This window comes from Gadus morhua, chromosome 7 (assembly GCF_902167405.1).
Source record: "Gadus morhua chromosome 7, gadMor3.0, whole genome shotgun sequence".
NCBI lineage: Eukaryota > Metazoa > Chordata > Actinopteri > Gadiformes > Gadidae > Gadus > Gadus morhua.
Genome location: NC_044054.1, coordinates 3,594,805 through 3,620,604, shown reverse-complemented (window position 1 = coordinate 3,620,604; position 25,800 = coordinate 3,594,805). Strand labels below are relative to the sequence as shown.

The 25,800-nt window shown below is 49.6% G+C and overlaps 3 protein-coding genes across 5 annotated transcripts; 1 reads left to right on the top strand and 2 right to left on the bottom strand.

Moving 5' to 3' along the window:
• Positions 1-337: 337 nt before the first annotated feature.
• On the bottom strand, positions 338-18,711 carry LOC115547351 (H(+)/Cl(-) exchange transporter 4). Of its 2 annotated transcripts, XR_003977351.1 has the most exons (13): positions 18,480-18,711; positions 16,650-16,816; positions 15,727-15,826; positions 13,938-14,125; positions 13,461-13,583; positions 10,367-10,573; positions 8,785-8,865; positions 7,887-8,432; positions 7,234-7,420; positions 6,171-6,569; positions 5,870-6,086; positions 3,249-5,651; positions 338-1,489 (listed from the first exon to the last, which is right to left on the bottom strand). XR_003977351.1 is itself a non-coding variant. In XM_030361528.1 (12 exons), the coding sequence occupies exons 1-12, from the start codon at positions 18,493-18,495 to the stop codon at positions 5,561-5,563; spliced, it is 2,322 nt and encodes a 773-aa protein (XP_030217388.1). In that variant the 5' UTR covers positions 18,496-18,711; the 3' UTR covers positions 338-5,560. The 2 variants fall into 2 exon arrangements, 1 of the variants encoding a protein (XP_030217388.1); XM_030361528.1 differs by having other exon boundaries at positions 338-5,651.
• Positions 18,712-20,035: 1,324 nt separating this feature from the next.
• Positions 20,036-22,248, top strand: LOC115547763 (putative claudin-24). The gene has a single exon (XM_030362200.1). It carries the CDS (start codon positions 20,252-20,254, stop codon positions 20,918-20,920), a length of 669 nt encoding a protein of 222 aa, XP_030218060.1. The 5' UTR covers positions 20,036-20,251; the 3' UTR covers positions 20,921-22,248.
• LOC115547761 (claudin-34-like) lies at positions 21,814-25,681 on the bottom strand. Of its 2 annotated transcripts, none has more exons than XM_030362198.1 (2): positions 25,541-25,681; positions 21,814-25,103 (listed from the first exon to the last, which is right to left on the bottom strand). In XM_030362198.1, the coding sequence occupies exon 2, from the start codon at positions 24,981-24,983 to the stop codon at positions 24,243-24,245; it is 741 nt and encodes a 246-aa protein (XP_030218058.1). In that variant the 5' UTR covers positions 24,984-25,103; positions 25,541-25,681; the 3' UTR covers positions 21,814-24,242. The 2 variants fall into 2 exon arrangements, with proteins under 2 accessions (XP_030218058.1, XP_030218059.1); XM_030362199.1 differs by having other exon boundaries at positions 21,814-25,096; positions 25,541-25,666.
• Positions 25,682-25,800: the final 119 nt, after the last annotated feature.

The window sequence follows — 25,800 nt, the reverse complement described above, 5'->3', positions numbered from 1 at the left end:
TCCTGCCTTGTGTAGGTATCAAAAGTTGTAGATATTTGAGTGAAATTGGTGAAATAACTTAACTAAGTAATAATAATAATAATAAGAGGAAGAAGAAAAGAATAAGAAATCACATCCCAGTAACCTCCGAACCAGTTTTATATTTTTATAATATAAAACATATATAATATAGTTCAAACAACAATAACAATGATAATAACAACACATAACGACAATACATGACATAGTGCAGGGACACCCTGCATCAGAGCATCATTCTCCTGTGACCGGCAACGCCTGCTGAACCTGGGAAAACAATCAATATGAATAAACATTTAGCAATAATACACAAGTCAAGTCAAGTCAAGTCACTTTTATTTATGTAGCACATTTAAAAACAACAGGGCTTTCACCCAAAGCGCTTTACAATTGCAGAAACCAGGGTTGGGCAGGACAGTTGTTGAAAGGGGCCAGGGATACACAGGTCTTGACTAAAAAAGAAATGCATAAAATAAGTAGAAAGAGAGCAATATAAATAGTAAGAACAGGGTTAAGGGTGTTAAAGCAAGAGTGAAAAGGTATGTCTTTAAATTAGACTTAAAACTGGCAAGGGTGGTAGAGGACTTGATGTGGGGTGGAAGGGGATTCCAAAGGTTTGGGCCAGCAACAGAGAATGCCCTGTCACCTTTCGTTTTAAGACGTGTACGGGGGACAGATAGGAGCTGTTTTGTGGATGATCGGGTCGACCTTGAGGTGGAATGTGGGGAAAGCATTTCACCAATATAAGGGGGGGCTGAGCCATTAAGAGCTTTAAAAACAAAGAGTAAAATCTTAAAATCAATTCTAAATTTGAACTGGGCTCCCAGCTGCACTGGGAGCCAGTGCAGCTGAGCCAGGACTGGTGTGATGTGCTCTCTCTTTTTAGTGCCAGTGAGCATTCTGGCTGCTGCATTCTGGACCATCTGTAATTTGTGGATGTTAGATTGAGTAAGACCTGTATATAAAATATTGCAGTAATCAAGTCTAGAGCTGATAAAAGCATGCATGAGAATTTCAAGATCACTCCGGGATAAAAGGGATTCAAGATTTGATATTACTCTAAGTTGATAAAAACCACTTCTGACCACACTGCTGATTTGTTTATTAAAATTCAGAGAGGGTTTGACCGATTGGCATTTGATCACGCCTATGATACAGCAGCATGACACAGCTGTGATCACATAGCAATTGATCCACATCCTCTCGTGTATTATTGATTTTATAAAACGGCCACTTCATTTAGATTCACATTCCATTTGCTGAGCCAGCCATCTCGTTATGAAAACTGGAAACAATGCATTAAACATGCTCTGCATAAAATATCACGCAAAGCATGTACCTTAAGCATGCTCATTTACTCACCATTGTGTCACTGTTGCTGCATCGAATTTGGGCAGCTGGATGGTGGTCTCACTCAGCACATTGATCTTGCGCGATCGACGGACTTTGCCGGACTATATTATGGTGTCAGCTGCAAGATCAATGTTATATAGCTTTAATTTCGACGAACAATATAACTACTCTTGAATAGGGTTTGTAAAATGCGCATTGTGTTAGCGGCCCCTAGCGTTCGGGCTGCAGAATGCAACCAATTAATACCTCCCAATTAGCGTTTATGGCCGTGAGCAGAGCTCTGAACGCGGTATTAACGAACGATTAAGGGAGCAATTAAGGAGAAAACTGTTAAGAGACAAATCCATCTTTATTCTCGATCGACCTCAACAAATAATGATGTGTTACAAATCCCAAATTTCTAAATAAAAGTGCAAAATGAGTACAATGTATGTATTTTTTTACATATTTAGAGTTATCATCCGAATGAGGAGAATGGAGATATATTAACAGTGTTCTTGATTCCCCCTTAAAATAGAAATACATCCTGAAGCTCTTCAACTTAAAACAGGTATTCAGTGTCAATGACATGTTGATCACAACGCCTCTGACCGTAGACTTAGGGTTAGAGTTAGAGTTATGGTTATGGTTATGGTTAGAGTTAAACCCTAAGGGCGCACTCACACTAGGCCAGTTCAAAGTACTCAAGTACAGTTCAAATCTGTGGCCTGAGCACACTTCGGAGAGTTGTACTCAGGCCACGGTACAGATGCTAATGAGCCGACACGCGCACACGCACGGCTACGCAACCTGAGCTGGATGACGTATAGTCCATGCGACCCTTCTTTCCCTTTAAACAATAAACATGACGGCAAGCAGTTCATGTTGGTGCGATAGTGAAGTTGAGTTTTTGATCAAAAATACCGCGTTCGCCCCGGCGCGGGCTTTCTTGGTTCACTGGAGAAGGCGGGGCTGCTCGCAGTCTATACCTAGAATAATTTGCACACTCCCGAATGTTTTTATTTTTCATATCAATGAAGACACCTGCATAAGTTCACGTCTGAGTGTAGGCTACAAACACGACTAACTATTTACAAGTGCAAAAACACCAACATATTCTTTATTTTGCTAACCACTTGTTTTTTATCCCGACAAAATTAAGCATCGTCAGGACAGTTCCTCTGCGACTCTCTCGTAGATCGCACCATCTTTCAACGTCTTTGTTTAATACGACTGCATCACCTGCTCTCACATGATCAGCAACTCGCGGATTTCACTTTCTTTTCAGCAACACCACTACCCTTGATGAGCGTGAACATTTTTTGAAACCTGCCTGGCAACGGACAATCGCGTTGACGCAATGTTTCGACGTGGATTACGTAGGCGGCACAATTTTCGCTCTCGGTACAATTTTGGTTTGACAGGGGCAATCGTACTTGAGCACGATATGGGTGTGAAACGGACTTGGGCACGGTACAGATGGCCTAGTGTGAGTGCGCCCTAACGGTAAGGCTTGAGTTTAGGGTAAGAGTTTGGGTTAGAGTTTGGGTTAGAGTGAACCCTAAAGGTACGGCCACAACCGGTATTTTCGGTTGACTGGGGCAATGTTTGATGACCTGCTAGCCCGGGTTGGTGCCAGGATCTCCCGTCACACCAACTACAGGCGCTCCATATCAGCTGCAGAGCGCTAATTGGCAATCGCGGCTAAGTGTCACACGTAGGAGCGTAAACAATTTTGAATTCCGTGCGTAGGTGCGTTAGACGCGTAGGTGCGTTGGGCATGAGATGCGTAAAACGCATCTAGCGCTGCTTTAGCGTGTGAACCAATGGTTCCCTATGCAAAAAAATGCCAATTTTCTACGCCTCTAACGCACGTAACCCGTTCAGTGTTGCCGTACCTTTAAGGGCTTGTTCACACTACGTCCGTCCGTCGACGGATCTCATTGACTTTGCCTGGGGCGCTCGCGAAATGCATTGTGGGTCCGTCCGTCCATTCGGCTCCGTGGCCTGTGTAAAAGAGTTGAGATAGGTCAACTTTTCAGGCAGCGGTGGATCCGTCGGCCAATCGGATCGCGGTTATGCAAATGCACTCCACGCGTTTGCTGGATCCATTTTGCAATAACAAGCAGGAAGAAGCAGAAGAAATCCGGCCATTATATTATTTTACAGAAATATGGAATGATAGGATTGTTTTTTAGTCACCTGTTGTTGGTGTCATCTTTTGTATTTATATCCACACATCGGCTTTGTAGCGGGAAGCGATTTGATTGGCTGCAGTATGCGTCTACAGAGACTAGTCCCCTATATGTCAGACACGCGTGTAACGCTCCTAACCTGACGCTTGATCATTGTGCGTCACAAAAATAGTTCAACGCGCCTAACGCGCCTACGGAGCTAGATGAGCCCGCCCAAACCTTATTTCCCCCTGCTACTTTTCTTTTGCTCCACAAACATGGCTGAGATCACCACCATCGCTGCGCTGAATTTGTTGTGGGAGTTCGAGGGGAGTGGGAAACCCAAACGCCACCGTGTTTGGGTGCATGATAGGCTTAGGGTGAGGGTAAACCAAAAAGGTTAGGGTTAGGTTTAAACCTTAGGGTTAGGTTTAGGGTAATGGTTCCCCTAGCCTGCCTTTTGTCCCCCAGTGGCTAAAACTTGTGTTCGGTGTAAAACAAGCACTAGGTGTACGTTCCAAATCAGCGCTCAAGCGCGCTGATTTGGAACGTGTTCTCTTATGTCGTCATAAAGGATCTAAGTTCCTCCCCTTTCTCTGCCTTGCCCGCCCAGAGAATTTGGCCCGCCAATGAGACACGACCGTGCGAGCGCCAGATGTGTGTGTGAGTGTGATAACACACACTCTAGCGCAAGTGCTTGCTGTTGGTGTTATGGTACATAACACGTCGGTTCTTTGACGTCTCTTGTATTTCCACAACAAGACTGTAGTTGGGGTCTCAGCCATTGTTGAGAAGGAATTGGGGGAAAGGAACTTTGGCTATGACTCCCTGAAGTACATGAACTGCGACATGCTGCCTGAAATACTGTGTTTGGGGCCTACTTATATCTAAATTAAAGCATCCATAAAGTAGCATGCCATGGGATCTTTAAGGGTTTACGGTTGGGCTTCGCTAAGGGTGGGTGTTAACCTTAGGGGTTAGGGTTGGGTTAACCCTTACTCCATTAACAGTTCAACTCCACCAGGAATAAACGTCTACAGGGAGCATGAGGAGTGATAAGTACATTGGGCTCATGGTCTTCAACGGTTCAATGTGCAACTCCAGGACGTCCAAAACGATATCCTTCATTTACCAGATCAGCTAAAGAACACAACGTCTGAACAAAAACAATAAACGGGTTCCTCTCCTCGGCCATTAGTGTTTAAATATTTAATCTAACAGAAGTACGACAGTGCCTTTACACTCAGTTAATTCATATAAAACGTAACATGCCTTAGGGACTGTGATGGAAAACTACAGACAGCGGACGCTACAAGCTACGCTTACCCTTAAACCACTGAGGGGAGGTCAGGTAAGTAGTTTAGGTTCAGTTGAAACACTTTAAATACGACCAGAAGGTTTATCAGTCAAACATTAGTAAGAGCCACGAATAAATTAACAAACACTTAAGAGTTAAAGGCTTCGAGGTGGACTACATTACCCAAAGTACCTATAACCAGGAAGCAGGAGGACCAATCACATACACACGTCAACAGGAAGCCCAACGACCATCAGGACAGAAGCCAGCGTGGTGGGGGCTGTGTCCATTGGTCCACAGCCGTCCCAGACCGGCCAATTATATCGCTGCATTTCAATATCAGCAGGGGCCTGAAGTAGCCTCACCCTTCATGTGCATGTCACTCACAAGACAACCCAGACTGTAGCGGGGGGGGCGATGAGCGGGCTGCGGAGCACTGGAGGAAAAATCAGCACAATGTCTGCAGTGGGAGGTCGTGAATATGGCGAACAGAATCAAACGGAGCATCTCATTTTGACAGGGGAACACCCCTTCAAACCGACCACAGTGGACCGATCCACCGGCAAGTCCCCCGGCCGACCCCGCCGTTGATACGCTTTCAGATCAGAGCAAATTAAAGACAGACTTCGAAAGACAGTGAGACGTTCTCACGGGAGACAGACCCCAGGGAGGTGTATGTATAGATGAGTTCTTGTACAGTGTAGTCCACTACAGGGGTGCAGTGCAGCTCTCAGCAGGACTAGTTGAACATGATGGACTCTGGGTCCTGGTCCATCATCTGGGCCATGTGTCTGAGGACGTCCTTCTTGGTGATGATCCCCAGGAGACGTCTGAGGAAACACAAAACGGGATTAGAAGTTTTATTGATCCATTCCTGAGTACTGGGGAATCCTTGAAACGGATATAATGAAGAAAACACACAAAGGAACCCCGGACCACAGTGACACCGGCAATGTGAGTCAGTCTGACGTCTAAGCTCCCCAGAGGACCGAAGAGGACTAGGTGGTCTCCTAACCCTAAAGTTAACGTTACAGTAAGGGTCTCCTACCCGCTGCGTGTGACCAGACACTGCCTGAGGCCCAGCTTCCTGAAGATGTCCACTACCGTCTCCATGGGCGTGTGGTCGGTGACCGTGAAGGGGCTGAGGTTCAGGATGCGGCGCAGCTTCAGGGGCGGAGGGGGGTCGTCCGGCAGCGGGGGCGGGTCCTCCGTGAAGAACACCAGCGAGCTGCTGACCACGCCCTCCTGCTTCTGACGGGCCGTCTCTGGGGGGGGGGGGCAGCAGTCAGCAGGGTTAGGGTCAGTGTTAGGGTCAGTAGGGGTCAGGGTGCGGTACGGAGGTTACTTACTGACGGCCAGCGTGAGGTCCCTGCGGCCTACGAAGCCGATGAGGCGCTCCGACTCCCGGGACACCACCACGGGGAAGCCGTTGTAGTCGGTGCCCTTGATGAGCGCCTCCACCTCCTCCACGCTGTCGGCGTCCTGCGTCAGCACGGCCAGCGGCGGCTCGCTGCGGCGCGGCCGCATCACGTCCGCCGCCAGCGTGCGGTGGCTGAACTCGTCCCTGACGTCCAGGTAGGGGTAGCCGTTGAGCTGGATGTGCGACTCGTAGATTCCCTCCTTCCCAAAGGCGTCCGCCACCCACTTGGAGGTCACGGCCGCCGCCATGAGGGGGACGATGTACTCCAGTCCCCCCGTCAGCTCAAACATGATGACCACCAGAGAGACCGTCATACGGGTGACGCCCCCTGGAGAGAGGACACGCCCAGTTAGAGAGGACACGGCCCTTTAGAGAGGACACACCCAGTGAGAGAGGACACGCCCAGTTAGAGAGGACACGCCCAGTTAGAGAGGACACGCCCAGTTAGAGAGGACACGCCCAGTTAGAGAGGACACGCCTCCTCCTGAATCCGCCTGGGGGAGGGGCTAGGACACGCCCCCACCAGCTAGGGGAGGGGGCGGGGCTAAGGGAGGGGGGCGGGGCTCTTACCCAGGCAGGCGGCGGCCCCCACCATGGCGTACAGCCCCGGGGCGGGGCTAAGGGAGGGGGCGGGGCTAAGGGAGGGGGGCAGGGCTCTTATCCAGGCAGGCGGCGGCCCCCACCATGGCGTACAGCCCCGGCGTGACACAGTCGGCCCCGGGACGGGGCTAAGGGAGGAGGCGGGGCTAAGGGAGGGGGGCGGGGCTCTTACCCAGGCAGGCGGCGGCCCCCACCATGGCGTACAGCCCCGGGGCGGGGCTAAGGGAGGGGGCGGGGCTAAGGGAGGGGGGCAGGGCTCTTATCCAGGCAGGCGGCGGCCCCCACCATGGCGTACAGCCCTGGCGTGACGCAGTCGGCCCCGGGGCGGGGCTAAGGGAGGGGGCAGGGCTAATGGAGGAGGCGGGGCTAAGGGAGGAGGGCGGGGCTCTTACCCAGGCAGGCGGCGGCCCCCACCATGGCGTACAGCCCTGGCGTGACGCAGTCGGCCCCGGGGCGGCACCAGTTCCTGAAGATGATCCAGTCGTGGTGGTGGTAGGCCGTCTGCTCCACCGCGATGCCCACCATGCGGCCCGCGATGGCCCCCACCGCCATGCTGGGGATGAACAGCCCCGACGGGATCTGTCGGGTCAAAGGTCAGGGGTCAGGGTTAAGGTTAAAGGTCAGGGTTAAGGTCAGGGCCGATGGCCCCCACCGCCATGCTGGGGATGAACAGCCCCGACGGGATCTGTCGGGTCAAAGGTCAGGGTTAAGGTTAAAGGTCAGGGTTAAGGTCAGGGCCGATGGCCCCCCATCGCCATACTGGGGATGAACAGCCCCGACGGGATCTGTAGGGTCAAAGGTGAGGGGTCAGGATTAAGGATAAAGGTCAGGGGTCAGGGTTAAGGTCAGGGCCGATGGCCCCCACCGCCATGCTGGGGATGAACAGCCCCGACGGGATCTGTAGGGTCAAAGGTCAGGGGTCAGGTTTAAAGGTCAGGGCTAAAGGTCAGGTGTCAGAGTTAAAGGTCAGGGGTTTAGTAGTACTTTAGTGGTAGTTTAGTGGTAGTTTAGTAGTAGTTTACTATCCCCCCACCCCCCCACTGACCTTCATGCCGAAGGTGAACACGGTGACCACCACCTTGAAGACCAGCGCCAGCGCCAGCTGCCAGAGCGCCGTGTAGACCCCCGGGCCAGCCGGCCGGTCCGGGATGTCGTCCAGCGGCCGGCTCATGTTGGGGCTGTTGACGTAGTCGCAGAGCTGCGAGCTCTCCAGGGCGCCGCAGTCGTTGAACAGCTCCGAGATCAGCTCCGAGGTGCTGCGCCGCGTGTAGGGGTTGGGGAAGGCCAGCAGGGCGGTGACGCCGGCCACGCCCACCACCTCCAGCACCGGGTAGCGGCCAAGGCGCGTGGTCTTGCGGCGCCGGCACCAGGCGATGTTGGCCCTGATGAACAGCGCCCCCCAGAGGCCACCGAACACGCCCAGCAGGATGAAGGGCACCAGCTCCGCCATGTACCAGGGCGTGTGATACTCCACGTAGAACAGCACCAGACGGCTGTTCCCGAACGGGTTGATGGAACGCAGCGTGAAGGCAGCGACCAGCGCTGCGAAGAAGGAGCGCCACAGCGTCTTCAGGGGGAAGTAGTAGCTCACCTAGGGGGGGAGGAGGGGGAGAGAGAGGGAGGGGGAAAGAGAGAGAGTTAACCACAAACGACGAGGGGGAGGAGGGAGGGAGAAACAGAGACAGAGAAGCCAAGCAGAGCTGAACATAAGCACTTTGAAAGAGCAATACAAACGTTTCTGGAACAAAAAGAAAACTGAAACTAGTCCACACTCGAAACGTATCCTTCCCCCACCGTCCCCACTAACGCTGTGAGAGAGGATAGGCTCACCACAGGAGAACGCAGAACCATTGAAACCCTCCCACAGCCTGCCAGGCCAGTAGGGGGCAGTAGAGCTCTATTAAACACAGGGTGAAGCAGCTCTCCTCCTGCCTGATCCTCACCTCCTCTAGGCTGAAGAGAACCCCCCCTATGGGCGCCCCGAAGGCCACGGAGACCCCCGCCGCCGCCGCTGCAGAGAGCACCTGTGGACGGAAGAGAACACAATCATTAAAGGCCGTGTTGCAGGGTTCCTTTTCCAACGTATTTGTGCAAATTGCATGTCGGTAATAAAGATTTAAACTGTTATCCATTGTATTTAATGTTGTTAGGTATCACAAAAGATAGATAGATAGCCTAGTCAAGTCTTTATTAATGCCAAACGACACAAATCGTTGGGAATTCATTTAGGTGATTCGGCTCACACAGTATAGCCTACAAGACAACACAGAACAAGGGAGACAACAAGTCTGACTGGACATACACAAAATACATCACATCAAAACTAGACACATGCGTTGATAGACATATAGACAGATAGACTGATAGAAAGATAATTAAATATGTTCTATTATTTGCCTTGCGGAGCCAGCCAATCCTGTGTGCGTATGCAAATTAGCCATGTGCGCCAAACAGAAGAAAGACGTAATGTTGAGAAGTCATACTAAAAACGGATAGCAAGCTCAAGCTAAACCAGAGTGTATCAATCACACACTTTGGGTCCATTCTAACTTATGGCAAGAGGATTTTCTTTAAATCTTTGCAGTGACTGAATGTTGAGGATAAATTAGATTGTTTTGCATAAGTGCGGCTGCGTGTGTCCTTTCCGGCTTCGGCATACTGCATGGTTATGAAGGCCTTGTGGTTAGTTGTGGTCTTAGTGAAGCAGCCTAGCCTTGGAGTTGGATAAGTTGAAGTGATTGTGTACAGGCGTGCGAGAGTGAGAGAGAGAGCACACCCGCCGTGGTGATGTTTGGCTTGTTGTGGGCTGTCTGCATGTCAGCATCCGCCGGGTTGGACGATGTGCTTTGTGTATGTGTTCAATGTACATCTGTCAGGTCGTATTTGCGGTAGATTGATGGTTAATTAATTGGCTTTGACCGCAATCAATTCTCGGCAATTCCTCATTCGCCCTCTCACGTCTGACAGGTTCGAAATTATACGGCTGTGGGCCATCATACATGTTATTTGTGGTTCTTGCCACCTCTTAGACGCCATAGATCTAGTACTAGGCTGAGGCGACCTTCCACCACGTCTCCCCAACGTGACGTCATCGCCGAATGGCGTTAGAAAACACCTGTTACTGCCAAAAATGACTAAAACTGGACTTTAACACTATTTTGGAGACATTTTATGATTGATATACATATTTTGAGTGCTTTATGTACCCATTCAACAAAACTTCCGGTTAACCTGCAAAACAGCCTTTAAGACCTTTAAGACTTTTAAGGCCTAAAACTCAGATGATTGGATTTTTTTTTTTTTTTTTTTAAGTCTGTTCCCTGTGAAGGGGGATGAGAAAAAAAAAAAAAAAAGAATTGTAAAAATTTGAAGCCTACCTGCAGTTTAGTTTTAAACCAGAATTTTAAGATCTTCAAACAAATAAACTGATCTTGTCAATGAAATCCTTTAAGCGGTTATTCATTCAAACCAGCAATGTGATCATTTATTACCCCCCCCCCCCCCCCCCCCCCCGGTGGTCCTCACCTCGCGGCGCTTGCCCTCGTTCTTGCTGTACTTGGAGAAGAGGCTGCAGAACAGGTTGCCACAGCAACAGGCCACGTGGACGAGCGGCCCCTCCTTCCCCAGGCTGAGTCCCGAGGACACGGCCAGCACCAGCGTCACTGTCTTGATGAGCAGCGTCCACTTCCCCAGGTAGCCCCGGATGATGAACCCGCTCAGGATGGTCTTGATCTGAGGACCAGGAACACAGAGGAACCATCAGAACTACAGCCTACTAAGACTGGTCCACTTCCCCAGGTAGCCCCGGATGATGAACCCACTCAGGATGGTCTTGATCTGAGGACACTGAGACCTACAGGACTGAAGATCTAGTGAGACCTACAGCTCACTAGGACTGAAGACCTAGTGAGAACTACAGCTCACCAGGACTGAACTGAAGACCTACTGAGACCTACTGCTCACTAGGACTGAAGACCTACTGAGACCTACAGGACTAGGACTGAAGACCTAGTGAGACCTACAGGACTAGGACTGAAGACCTACAGAGACCTACAGCTCACTAGGACTGGACTGAAGACCTACTGAGACCTACAGGACCGAAGACCTACTGAGATCTACAAGACTAGGACTGAAGACCTACTGAGACCTACAGGACTGAAGACCTACTGAGACCTACAGCTCACTAGGACTGAAGACCTACTGAGACCTACAGGACTAGGACTGAAGACCTAGTGAGACCTACAGGACTAGGACTGAAGACCTACAGAGACCTACAGCTCACTAGGATTGGACTGAAGACCTACTGAGACCTACAGGACCGAAGACCTACTGAGACCTACACGACTAGGACTGAAGACCTACTGAGACCTACAGGACTGAAGACCTACTGAGACCTACAGGACTGAAGACCTACTGAGACCTACAGCTCACTAGGACTGAAGACCTACTGAGACCTACAGGACTAGGACTGAAGACCTAGTGAGACCTACAGGACTGAAGACCTACTGAGACCTACAGGACTAAAGACCTAGTGAGACCTACAGGACTGAAGACCTACTGAGACCTACAGCTCACTAGGACTGAAGACCTACTGAGACATACTGCTCACTAGGACTGAAGACCTACTGAGACCTACAGAACTGAAGACCTACTGAGACCTACTGCTCACTAGGACTGAAGACCTACTGAGACCTACAGGACTAGGACTGAAGACCTACTGAGACCTACAGGACTGAAGACCTACTGAGACCTACAGGACTGAAGACTGACTGAGACCTACAGGTCACTACGAGTGAACACCTACTGAGACCTACAGCTCACTAGGACTGAAGACCTACTGAGACCTACAGGACTAGGACTGAAGACCTAGTGAGAACTACAGCTCACCAGGACTGAACTGAAGACCTACTGAGACCTACTGCTCACTAGGACTGAAGACCTACTGAGACCTACAGGACTAGGACTGAAGACCTAGTGAGACCTACAGGACTAGGACTGAAGACCTACAGAGACCTACAGCTCACTAGGACTGGACTGAAGACCTACTGAGACCTACAGGACCGAAGACCTACTGAGATCTACAAGACTAGGACTGAAGACCTACTGAGACCTACAGGACTGAAGACCTACTGAGACCTACAGCTCACTAGGACTGAAGACCTACTGAGACCTACAGGACTAGGACTGAAGACCTAGTGAGACCTACAGGACTAGGACTGAAGACCTACAGAGACCTACAGCTCACTAGGACTGGACTGAAGACCTACTGAGACCTACAGGACCGAAGACCTACTGAGACCTACAAGACTAGGACTGAAGACCTACTGAGACCTACAGGACTGAAGACCTACTGAGACCTACAGGACTGAAGACCTACTGAGACCTACAGCTCACTAGGACTGAAGACCTACTGAGACCTACAGGACTAGGACTGAAGACCTAGTGAGACCTACAGGACTGAAGACCTACTGAGACCTACAGGACTAAAGACCTAGTGAGACCTACAGGACTGAAGACCTACTGAGACCTACAGCTCACTAGGACTGAAGACCTACTGAGACATACTGCTCACTAGGACTGAAGACCACTGAGACCTACAGAACTGAAGACCTACTGAGACCTACTGCTCACTAGGACTGAAGACCTACTGAGACCTACAGGACTAGGACTGAAGACCTACTGAGACCTACAGGACTGAAGACCTACTGAGACCTACAGGACTGAAGACTGACTGAGACCTACAGGTCACTACGAGTGAACACCTACTGAGACCTACAGCTCACTAGGACTGAAGACCTACTGAGACCTACAGGACTAGGACTGAAGACCTACTGAGACCTACAGCTCACTAGGAGCTCACACCTTTTGTCCACTGGTCTAAAGAACGTCATCTGAATATTGAATTCTAGAACATAATAAGTCAAGTGGGGGTACAGTGCAGTAGTCCTCACAGCGAGTATTGTGGGGTACAGTACAGTGACCCTCACAGTGGGTATTGTGGGGTACAGTTCAGTGAGTATTGTGGGGTACATTAAAGTGAATATTGTGGGATACAGTGAGTATTGTGAGGTATAGTAATGTTAGACTTGTGGGGTACAGTACAGTGAGAATTGAGGGGAACAGTCAAGTGAGTATTGTGGGTTACAGTGAGTATCGTGGGTTACAGTCCAGTGAGTATTATTGGGTACAGTACAGTGAGTATTGTGGGGTACAGTCCAGTGAATATTGAGGGGGACAATGCAGTGAGTCTTGTGGGGTACAGTGAGTATTGGGGGGTACAGTGAGTATTGGGGGGTACAGTGAGTATTGGGGGTACAGTGAGTATTGTGGGGTACAGTGAGTATTGTGGGGTACAGTGAGTATTGTGGGGTACAGTGAGTATTGAGGGGTACAGTCCAGTGAATATTGAGGGGTACAGTGATGTGAGTCTTGTGGGGTAAAGTGAGTATTGGGGGGTACAGTGAGTATTGTGGGGTACAGTGAGTATTGTGGGGTACAGTGAGTATTGTGGGGTACAGTGAGTATTGAGGGGTACAGTGAGTATTGTGGGGTACAGTGAGTAATGGGGCGTACAGTGAGTATTGTGGGGTACAGTAGGAGGTAAAGGTAAAGAGCTCACCTCTGGGATCCCCGAGCCACAGGCGTACGGAGCGAAGACTCGGACCAGCGAAACGGCCAGGAAGGAGAAGAGCAGCGCCCACAGGACGTACAGCAGGTAGTTCAGCAGGTAGGCCCCCGCCCCCTGGTGGAGAAACAGAGAACTACCATCAGACTACGCCCCCTAGTGGAGAGACAGAGAACTACCATCAAACTACACTCCCTAGTGGAGAGACAGAGAACTACCATCAGACTACGCCCCCTAGTGGAGAGACAGAGTACTACCATCAAACTACACCCCCTAGTGGAGAGACAGAGAACTACCATCAGACTACGCCCCCTAGTGGAGAGACAGAACTACCATCCGACTACGCCCCCTAGTGGAGAGACAGAGAACTAACATCAGACTACGCCCCCTAGTGGAGGTGAGAGAGAATTACCATCACCTCGGAGGTCATGACCTCCTGTACTGTCACTTTAAGAGGAGGAGGAGCCTTACCTCGGAGGTCCCGGTCATGAGCTCCGCCCACTTCTGCCACTCAGGGCACTTGTCGCGGTCGTCGAAGGTGGTCTGGTTGGAGGTCCAGCAGCACTGCTCGTGGCTGTACCAGAAGGCCGAGAGGCAGACGCCCTCCTTCAGGTCCGTCATCCAGTCCACCGCAAGGTCGATCACCCCCGCGAGTGTGCCTTGGGGGGGGGCAGATGCCGTAAGAGGGGGGGTACAGTACAGTGACTACCGTCACACTAACCCTTACTACAGTCAGTATTAAGGGGTACAGGTCGATGACCGTCCTTAGGGGGGGGGGGGGGGGGGGGGGGGGGGGGGGGGGGGGGAGAGAGGGGGGGATACAGTGAACCTAACATTATTGAGGGGTACAGGTTGATCACCCTGCCTGGGGGGTTAGACTCCCACCAAGCGGAGGACGAGGTGAATATGTATATGAACCCTGAATATGTAAGGGGCTTATATTCGATCTACACATTACCCAGCTTAATACATGGCTCCTTCAAAAAACGGAAAAATAACTTCACATGGTGTGTCTTTCTACAATTTATTTGTTACCAGCATTCGTAGACGCTGACGTCGCTTAGCACCGAAGACGCTGGGGTTGATAAGTTACCGGACTACTTGCAGAGTAATACGAAAGACGGCCAGAAATTCACTTTCCTTGACAGCGGTCATTATATGCTTAGCAACGGTGAATTATCAAACGTAATTCACCGCCGGAAGTTGTGAAGGGCCCGTGCAAGTGAACGGAGCGTTCCACGGCACTGAGAAGAGCCGTGTAATAAATATATAAATATATATATATATATATATATATATATATACGGCCCACCACTAATATATATATATATATATATATATAAGTGGTGGGCCGTTATCAGAAACTTTTACCGGGTGATAAAAAAAATATCGCCGTTAATCTATTTTCCAAGTTGGGTTGGGAGCTGGGCATAGGCGTCACCGCTGGACGCGCCCCCACCAGTTTTCGTCAAGAATCATTCTGTACCCACCACTTGTAAAAAAACAAAACTCAAATGGAATTATTGTAACGGTTCGATATGTGGTGGTGGATCACTCTTTATGAGAATAAACAGCAGGGAGACGGTTGGATGACTTTCTCAAGCGGTACTTTACTTTACTTTTCAACTCACAACCACAACATTTCCTTGTTCGGACCCATCACGTGACTGAACTAACCAATCAGAAGCTAGAATTTAGACAGAGGTAAACGTGAGGGAATCAGAGAGGCAGATTCAACAGAATATCCTGACTGTGTTAATGTGAACATGTAAATATGTAATAATTAATAAGTAATAATTGTGTAACATAAATATGTAAATGATTAATTGACTAAACAATTTAAATACATTTCTAGCAAATTAACTCCAATATAAATTATATTAATTTATTCTACAACTTTCAAATATTTAACTTCTAAACCTTACATTATTATGGATTATTACACGGCTCTTCTCAATGCTCTAGACTGCTCCATTCACTTGCATGGGCCTTCCCAACGTTCAGCTGTCAATTATTTTTGTTTATGCTCCGTTCACTTGCATGGGCACTTCACAACTTCCCGCGGTGAATTATATTTGATAATTCACTATTGCCAAGTATAATTGACCGCTGTCAAGGTAAAGAACAGATTTTTTGCCGTTTGCCATTTTAATCTAGATTAATTTTGGAATTAATCTAGATTAAAAAAAAAAATCTATACCCACCACTAATATATATATATATGGCAGAGCTCTTAACGTAGTCTGTGATTGGTCCTCACCTGAGAGCAGGCCAATCAGCAGCATCACCACCCAGCCGGACCAGGCGTCCAGAAGGCTCTTGATCAACTCCCACATCGACTCTTTGCTCTTACTGGTGATCTGAGGAGGGAGGAGTTGGGGGCGGAGTCAGCAGAGCAGGATGAATTAGGGGCGGAGTCAGTAGAGTGGGAGGAGTTAGGGGCGGAGTCAGCAGAGCAGGAGGAGTTTGGGGCGGTTAGGATTGCGTAAAGGTACGGCCGCGCGTAACGCGCCTAACCTGCGGATCATTGTGTGTCACAAAAATGCTTCAACGCGCCTACGCAGCTAGATTCAAGATTCAATCATTCTTTATTGTCATTGTTTGTTTTGCACACAACGACATTTCTGCCGACGGCTCCAGTTTAGATTACACAGCATAAACACTGAGATATAAAAAATAACACATCTACGAGCCTAAACTAATGGTTCCCTAGGAAAAAATGCAGATTTGCTACGCCTCTTACGCGCGTAACGCGTTTGGTGTGGCTGTAGTTTAAGGTTAGGTTTAACAGTGATTTCGTATTGTGTGTGGTTTAACTGGGTATAACTTGGTTGAACTAACTTTAACTAGGTTTAGAATTGTGTGGGGTTTACACTAAGTAGGTTTAACTAGGTTTAACCAGCGTTAGCTAGGTTTAACTAGGTTTAACAGTGATTTAGTATTGTGTGGATTACCTAGGTATAACTTGGTTGAACTAGCTTTAGAATTGTATGGGGTTTACTGTAAGAAAGTTTAACTAGGTTTAACCAGTGTTAACTAAGTTCATCATAGAATCCACAATAAAGGTTGACACTATGACAAGAATCAATAAGGGTTTCTGGGGAGAGTTGTAGTTCTGTCCAGTGTCCACTGACGACGAGAGCTATAAACTACAGTTCCCAGACCCCTGTGGCGACGCCTCACCTTGCGGTGGCGGTCAGTGTCGCGGGACTTCTCCCGGAGCCAGTCGATGGTATGGAAGTCCTCATATGTCCCCACGTCAGGGAACGGCTCGTCAAGGAAGTCCATGAGGTGCCCCGCCCCGTTTGGCTCCTCCCCCCCGGGGGTGGAGGCAGAGGCTGAGGCCAAGCCTGGAGGAGCAGGTGGAGAAGAAGTAGAGACAGAGGGAGGAGGAGGAGGAGGAGGAGGAGAGACAGAGGGAGGAAAGGGAGGAGGAGGAGGTGGAGCAGGAGGAGGGAGGAGGAGGAGGAGAGACAGAGGGAGGAGGAGGAGCAGGAGGAGGAGGAGGAGAGACAGAGGGAGGAAAGGGAGGAGGAGGAGGAGGAGGAGGAGGAGGAGGAGGAGAGACAGAGGGAGGAAAGGGAGGAGGAGGAGGTGGAGCAGGAGGAGGGAGGAGGAGGAGGAGAGACAGAGGGAGGAGCAGGAGGAGCAGGTGAAGAAGGAGAGACAGAGGGAGGAAAGGGAGGAGGAGGAAGTGGAGCAGGAGGAGGAGGAGGAGGAGAGACAGAGGGAGGAAAGGGAGGAGGAGGAGGAGGAGAGACAGAGGGAGGAAAGGGAGGAGGAGGAGGAGGAGGTGGAGCAGGAGGAGGAGAAGGAGGAGGAGGAGGAGAGACAGAGGGAGGAGGAGGAGGAGGAGGAGGAGAGACAGAGGGAGGAAAGGGAGGAGGAGGTGGAGCAGGAGGAGGGAGAAGGAGGAGGAGGAGAGACAGAGGGAGGAGGAGGAGGAGCAGGTGAAGAAGAAGGTGAGACAGAGTGAGGAAAGGGAGGAGGAGGAGGAGGAGAGACAGAGGGAGGAGGAGGAGGAGGAGAGACAAAGGGAGGAGGAGGAGGTGGAGTAGAAGGAGGAGGAGAAGAGACAGAGGGAGGAGGAGGAGGAGGAGGAGGAGGAGAGACAGAGGGATGAGGAGAGACAGAGGGAGGAGAGGGAATAGGAGGAGAAACAGAGGTAGGAGGAGGTGGAGCAGGAGGAGGAGGAGGAGGAGAGACAGAGGGAGGAGAGGGAATAGGACGAGAAACAGAGGGAGGAGGAGGTTAATGTGGTACTGATGGTGTTGCTACTCCAAGGCTAGAGCACCTCTCCGTCTCCATCTGTCTGTATATCTGTCTGTCTCTCTTGTCAGGGTTAGGGGTTCAATGCCAATACTGAGACAACCCTCCACCAGACAAAACGTTGTTATTTTAACAGTTTCCCGAAAAACCACCAGACTAAAGTGACCAGCGTTCAAAACAAGGTCACTGCATTGAATCCGTTTACATTTAAACACTGAAAAAAATTAATATAAATAAATGAATGCATTGCAGCGTCGTTTTAAAGGACTAATCACCAGCCATGGGTGGTTCATTAAGGTTAAAAATGCTTCATTAAGGAGGGAGTAGCGGGACCGGGGCCTCTGCAGCCGGCAGGTATGGAGAGCGCTGGAGAGATCCCCACTGTGTGTTGTGAAGCCTGTTTATTGAGGGACTGTTAATTAAGGACCTGTTAAGGACCTGTTTATTGTAGGAAGAGAGAGTATGACGGCCTGTGATACAGATGATGGCGCGTCCCTCTCTGATACAGACAGTAGTCTCTACTGCGCATCGCATCATCAGGAGAAGCTGATCTGGAGTCTGCGCTGCTGGTGCTGCACATGAATACGACAGCATTGAAATCATCATAATAAACTCATTTTATTAATCATCGTGATGTCTGTCATCTGCAGTGTCGTTCTTGGAGGAACTAGATACTGAAATGCTCGACTTTATCTCCAGTCTAGCTCGTCTGGACACTAAATAAATAAAGAATCGCTTTCTTACCTTCCGCGGCTTCCATAGTTCGGTTACACGTCACACGGGGTGGCGGAGTGAGTTATGAATCAGTGAACGTCTTAATGTTCTGCGTCTGAGCGGACATCTCAGCTCAAAGATGTGTTTAAACACACATTTCGTGTTAAAGGTGAAGGAATAAACACACGGGGCTGGGAGGTCTCCCACAATGCATCGCGGGCTGTCACTGAGAAGCTGAGCTGAGATGACGCCGCTGCGTCATGTTTTTTAAGTAAGGCGTCGAGAATGTGTTTCTTTACGTTCTCGACGCTCTTTACGTACACGTATTCTCGAGCTCCCTCTGGACTGACCGTGGACCTAGGGACTGACGCCGCTGTGTCAACGTAGACAACATCGAGAATACGTCGAGTTTAAGCTTAACTGCGTTGAGTTAAGCGCAGTTAAGCTGTGTTATTTAAGTGTTATTTAATGTTTTAGTTTGACTTGTATCATGAATACAATCAATAAAACGTCCTTGACTTTTGATTATTTGTAATATAGGTAATAGGTAGTATCATAATAACTCACTCCACACTTATATTAATTGTCTGCAATCCCAACGATTTTGGTGTCAAATGAGGACATTTTCGGTTTGATAAATAAGAAACGTTTCTTAATATCAAAAATGATATTAATAATAATAATCCATCCTTTATAATAGGAAGAGTTAATCTATCTCACGACAGTTTGTGGTTATTCCCTTTAACAAATTAATTCTAAGAATGATTGGTCTCATTGTCCACAGTTATCAGCGTTGTCCTCATCTCGATTGCTTTCGTCTGGAACCATCATTCCTTCATTAATTCAATCATCTGTATTAGATTTGTTCCCGTTTTACATTTGTTCCTGTCAGGTTTAGTAGGGTTTATAAAAGAGTCACAGTCCTAACACTCTCCCTCCCACTCTTAATCAACATAACTTTATTTATGATGCCTAGCAACGGTACCCATGCTACATATAGTGTCCAACGACAACGCTGAGGCACAGAGAAAGACACTAGCAGCTATTAAAGCCTTTATAGTGTGCAGTTCATCTACCAGCTATTAAAGCCTCATAGTGTGCAGTTCATCTACCAAAGCCTCATAGTGTGCAGTTCATCTACCAGCTATTAAAGCCTTCATAGTGTGCATGCGCGTGTGTGTGTGTGTGTGTGTGTGTGTGTGTGTGTGTGTGTGTGTGTGTGTGTGTGTGTGTGTGTGTGTGTGTGTGTGTGTGTGTGTGTGTGCAGGCCTGTGAAACAACCAAGAATATCCACACAACCCGGGTCACATCCTGTCTGAATATATAACAACATCCTGTGTGTGTCTGTGTGTACCGCTCTGTTGACAAGCAGCTGAATGATGCTGTTGTTTCCAACCCCCCCCCCCCCCCCCCCCCCCCCCCCCCCCCCCCCCCCCCTCTCTCTCTCTCTCTCTCTCTCTCTCTCTCTCTCTCTCTCTCTCTCTCTCTCTCTCTCTCTCTCTCTCTCTCTCTCTCTCTCTCTCTCTCTCTCCCTCCCTCCCTCCCTCCCTACCTCCCTCCCTCTGGGCGGTCTGAGGCGAGGTCTCGTTCGCCCTGCTCTCCCTCCCCACTCCCCCCGGAGAGTCGACCAGCAGGGAGTCACAAACCGGACCGCCGACCTCCTGAGGAGATCCGCCATCGCCACGACAACCCTGGACCCTAACCCTGTTCCCAGGACGACCCACCATGCAGCGCTAGGCAGTGGAGTCTGGACCGCACCGATAACCACAGGCAGGGGAGCCCTCCTCCTCCTCCTCCTCCTCATGATGAAGCCCAGCGATGCGCGCCTCCTGGAGCTGCTGGGCACCCTGCTCTCCATCGCGGCCTGGCTGCTCAGCATGGCCACCACCTTCACCTCCACCTGGCTGACCCTCTCCACCGAGCTGCTGCCCAGCGAGAGCTACCAGCTGGGGCTGTGGGAGACGTGCGTGGTGCAGGACCTCGGTGTGCAGGAGTGCCGCCCCTACGACAGCCTGCTGGGGCTGCCCCCCGACATCAAGCTGGCCCGCATCCTGATGTGCGTGGCTCTGGGCACGGGCCTGCTGGGAGCCCTGCTGGCCGTCCCCGGGACCCACGCCGTGACGGCCTGCGACCCCCGCCTGGAGGACCCGGAGGTGAAGAGGGTGATGAAGAGGGTGGGCGGCGCGCTGTGCCTGGCCACGGGGGTGCTGGGTCTGCTGCCCGTGTCCCACGTGGCCCACCTCACCGTGGTGCGCTTCTTCGACCCCGGGTTGCCCGCACTGGTCCCGCGCTGGGAGTTCGGCAGCGCTCTGTTTCTGGGCTGGACGGCGGGGGTGGTGCACCTGGCCGCGGGGGGGCTGCTGCTGGCCTCCGCCCGCCGGGGCCGCCGGGGCCCCCGAGACACACCCATCCCTCTGGCCGGGGTGCGGTCGCAGGACAGGGGGCCCCGGACGAGAGACGAGTCTGTTTGAGGACGGGTGGGGTCGCCTCTTCACGGGACGGGGGGGCCCAGGAATAGGGATGAATATGTCACGGAGGGAAGGGCTGCTCCCCAGGTCGTCGCTGTGAGGAGAGAGTTAGTAGCCCCAGGTACTGTGCCATACTGCTGCTTTGAGGATCGCAGGTTCAATCAGAGGACGGGAGGCAGCAAAGACATCTGGGAGACATCTGAGAGACATCTCAGATGTCTTAAAGACATCTCAGAGACACCTTAAAGACATCTCAGAGACATCTGAGGGACATCTGAAAGACATCTCAGAGACATCTCAGACATCATTAAGACATCTTAGAAACATCAAAGAGATCTCAGACATCTTAAAGACATCTCAGAGACACCTTAAAGACACCTCAAAGCTATCTGGAAGACATCTCAGACATATCAGAGACACCTTAAAGACACCTCAAAGCTATCTGAAAGACATCTTAAAGATCTCAGAGATCTCGGACTCATCAACGGGACGATGGAGGGAAGGGATTAAGGTGATGTCTACCTGCACTTGTAGCTTTTATAATGTTGTGCTATATTGAGTCCATGTGCAATAAGTTACTTAATATAAGTTAATAAGTTAAGGATGAGGTGAAATGTACATTTCATTGGATTTCAAAATTTGAGGTTTAATTGTTTAAAACACAACTGCACATAGTTGGTGTCTGAAGAGATATCCTGCGTAGACTTTAAAACAGGAATAATGCTATGCAGTATTTATCTGAATCTTGCAAAAAAACATATTTAGTGCTCACAGTTATGTATTTCTCATTATGTTAGGATCATATATATTTATTGTTGTATAGCCTTGAACATAATGATAGATAATATATATATATATATATATGAATATATGAAACATAAATCATGAAAGGCTCATGAGGAGTCATTGTTTAATCGACCACAATGTCATAGACGTCAACATAAAACAGTTGGTGAATATATTATATTTAATGATGATATTTCAATCAGATGCCAGAGGTTATAGTTGAATGTACTGTACCATAATATATAATTTATCAGAAACCTTGAATGTCATTTAGCAAACAAATGTAAAACATGCTGATAATTTCATTAATAAATGTCAAAGTATATATTGTATTTGTTGTGATCAAGGGTTTTACATAAATTTATTTAGAATTTAATTCCAATATTGAAATCATTCTAAATCTAACCAGATATCCTTCAGGATAGCATTATGGATTATGAACACAAGTACGTTTGTGTTTTTCAGACCGTTTTTATAATAGTTGATCTAGTAAATCGAGTCAAACTGGAACAATGTAACATCAACATAAACATGGAAGAGATCGATTTGTTTCTGTCCGAGTTCACATTTTTGGAGAAAGATGACCTGTCCATCAATTCCCAGGTCTCCACAATGACAAAAACATATAAAACACAATGCAAGGCAGAACCACATAAAAAACAACAAACATGAACTGTGATCTGCAGGTAACTGCTGATAAGAGAGTTCGGCATTCATAAACAGACCAGATCAGCCTACCAGGAGTAGTCCCTGTGTAGCACGACTGTCATACTGATTATACAAGAGCAGTCCTACGATTAACAAAGACAAACACCTTTTTTATAACGATTGCCCCCACAGCTTCACGGTATTATCTGGTCAACAGGCCTGAGAAACGTCCAGGTGTGCCGACCAGTACTCTGCATAGCCTCGACCCCCCCCCACCCTCTTAAGCACTACCCACCACCACTAAAAAAAGTACTTAGTTGTGTAGCGTCTTATCCTATCTGTGTTGTATACGGGAATGGGTTAACCTAGTGATTGTTAGTGCTTGGCACTTGGTTCTTTAAACATCCTTACTGTACCCACAGAGATACATCGTTGTTTCTCTTCTTCTGACTAATGTTCTTATTGTGAGTCCCTCTGGGTAAAAGCATCTGGTAAACACCCTAAATCTAAACGTTTACATTTTAATGTCCATCATGTTTAAACGTTAATGTCCATCATGTTTAAACGTTAATGTCCATAATGTTTACACGTTAATGTCCATCATGTTTACACGTTAATGTCCATAATGTTTACACGTTAATGTCCATAATGTTTACACGTTAATGTCCATCATGTTTCCTGATCGATGACACTCACCCCCCCCACCTTGTTGGTGGTGAAAGCCTCCATTGTGGCCCTCACTACAATGTGGTCATTATGTCTCTGTGGGGGCTCTCTATCAGCGGCCAGCGGGGGTCCACATCAGAGGCCCCGGGGCCCATTGTATGCTAAGCAGCAGCTGGGGAGGGGGGGGCATGTGACTTCCATGCGGAGACAGAACATTCTGTTAGCCAAACAAGGAAGCTAATCATAGCCCGCGGCGCGGCGGCAGCGGCGGCTGAACCCGGAGGGGTCGGGCGGGCCCCTGGGGGCTCCGGCACCCGGGGGGGGGGGGGGCAGGAGGGAGGTGGGCGGTATGGCTCGGTGGCGCTGAGAAGAGGAGGGTCTCTGATTTAAGATAGCAAGGCTAAGGTGGGAGGCGAGCAGGACAACGATGTACTGTGAACACATGAATTCACCCATTCATCTGATCATCTGACCCTCATTAACCGCTCATAGGGTGGATAGAATCTGATATAGGATGAGGTCTCACAGGTCTCCATCTATCACTGAGACCTTCGGGCTTCCCTGAGGTAGGTGGAACTCTGTTCGTGTTCTCTCCGAAACAAAGGACTGCATTAAAAGGTTTGCATTCACGCCTTTAGCTTCGGTTAGACTCAAGACACACTCGTGCAGAGTTCAGAGTTCCCCTGGACTCTGCACAGCCGCCCCTCTCACCCCAAATGTAAATGTTAAGAATAAAGACCTGGAGCCAGCAGCCCTCTGAGGGAACGTCATCATTTAAGTGTCTCAGAGGCGTTGGTGAGGCTCAAAGCCAGCGTGGTCATATTTAAGTTAAATGTCTTGAGAACCAACAAAGTTAAGTTAAGTGTCTTGGGCACCTACATAGTTAAGTTAAGTGTCTAGGGCACCTCCATAGTTAAGTTAAGTGTCTTGGGAACCACCTTATTTAAGTTAAGTGTCTTGGGAACCACCTTAGTTAAGTTAAGTGTCTTGGGCACCTCCATAGTTATGTTAAGTGTCTTGGGCACCTCCATAGTTAAGTTAAGTGCCTTGGGTACCATCTTATAAGTTAAGTGTCTTGGGAACCACCTTATTTAAGTTAAGTGTCTTGGGAACCACCTTAGTCAAGGTAAGTGCCTTGGGAACCACCTTAGTTAAGTTAAGTGTCTTTGGAACCCCCTTAGTTAAGTTAAGTGTCTTTGGAACCCCCTTAGTTAAGTTAAGTGTCTCAGAGGCGTGTGTGAGGCTCAAAGCCGGCGTTGTCTTTCCCCGTGGCGGCGCTGAACCCCCTCAGACGGAGGGTGTCTAGCCCCGCCTCCAACAGGGCGCCGCCTCGAGGCCCCGCCCCCCGGGCCCCCGTGGGGCCCGGGGGGGGCCGGTAGCAGAGGAACATGATGCCGCTGATCAGCATCAGCACCGCGGCCGCCGTCGCCACGATGACCCCCACCCCGGGGCTCTGCCGGACGGGCTCTGCCGGCAGGTGGAACTCGGGGGGGAAGGCGATGGTTTGGTTCCCCAGCATGGAGTGCAGGTTCCAGGCCAGGGGCCCCAGGGACAGCAGGGCCGACAGCGCGCAGAGCCACCCTGCCCAGAGGAAGGCCCGGGCCCCGCCCCAGCCCCGCCCGACGTAGACCCCCCTCAGGGCGGCCACGGCGGCGGCGTTGCCCCCCAGCCCAACCGCCAGGCCCAGCGGGACCACCACCTGCACCGCTGTGATCTCATCGGGCAGGAAGTCGTCGGCCACGCCCATCCCGCGGCAGAACATGACCCTCAGCCCGGGGCTGACGAGCACATGGCTGTGGAAGCAGGTCCGCCACACGCCCACCGCGGCCACGCCCGACGTGACGACGCTGCGGTCCTCCACGTGCCACGCCCTCCACTCCACCACGCCCAGAGAGGCCACGCCCAGCGTCCAGCTCACCAGGCTGAGGCACAACGCCGCCAGCTGGGCGTGGACCGGGGGCTGCATCAGGACAGGGGCGCGGGGCGGCCTGCGGTCATGGTCTACAGGGGGTCTGCTGCGTATGAAGCCTCAGTCTCCTCCCCCTTCTTCTCCGTCTCCACCTCGTCTCTCCTCCACAGCTGCTCGCTTGATAAAAGACCAGAAAAACAAGCTTACCTTTGACTTGGATAACACTTAGTAACACTTAGTAAAACCTACCAGTAAAATCACTTCAAAACGTTCAAGTTAAGTCATTTCAACGCATTACAGTCAAATATTTTCAAAACGTTCCAGTTAAATAATTTGAAAACGTTAGTCAAATCATTTAAAAACTTTACAGTTTAATCATTTCAAAACTTTACAGTTCAATCATTTCAAAACGTTACAGTTGAATCACTTCAAAACGTTAGTTAAATCATTTCAAAACGTTACAGTCAAATCATTTCAAAACATTAGTTAAATAATTTAAAAACGTTAGTTACATTTTTTAAAAACGTTAGTTAAATAATCTCAAAACGTTACAGTCAAATCATTTCCAAACGTTAAAGTAAAATAATACCAAAACGAACAGTAACTGCTCCTACCTTGATGGTCTGTCCAGAGTTGATAACTGGTGTAGAGCTGGATATGTCTGGTCCGATGTGGTGATGATGGTCTTTCTCGTCTGATATTAACGAGCCCAGTAGAAACAGAAGTCTGGGTTCACTTCCTCCTGTACGGTAAATATATACTGGGCTCATCCTAGTCCTGTAAATCATTCACCAGTTGACCTACTGGGACTGGAGAGGGACGGGCAACAATAAAAACACCAGGTAGATAACATAAAACACTGTGTGACGCCGTC

What these genes read in the sequence shown, in the direction of transcription:
- LOC115547351 (XM_030361528.1), bottom strand. An exon ending in GGACCTCACGCTGGCCGTCA is followed by an intron (nt 6,087 to 6,170) that starts GTAAGTAACCTC and finishes CCCCCCCCCCAG; the next exon opens with AGACGGCCCGTCAGAAGCAG. An exon ending in TGTCTGGTCACACGCAGCGG is followed by an intron (nt 5,652 to 5,869) that starts GTAGGAGACCCT and finishes GTGTTTCCTCAG; the next exon opens with ACGTCTCCTGGGGATCATCA.
- LOC115547763 (XM_030362200.1), top strand. Translation starts at nt 20,252, where the DNA reads ATGATGAAGCCCAGCGATGCGCGCCTCCTGGAGCTGCTGGGCACCCTG.
- LOC115547761 (XM_030362198.1), bottom strand. Translation starts at nt 24,983, where the DNA reads ATGCAGCCCCCGGTCCACGCCCAGCTGGCGGCGTTGTGCCTCAGCCTG.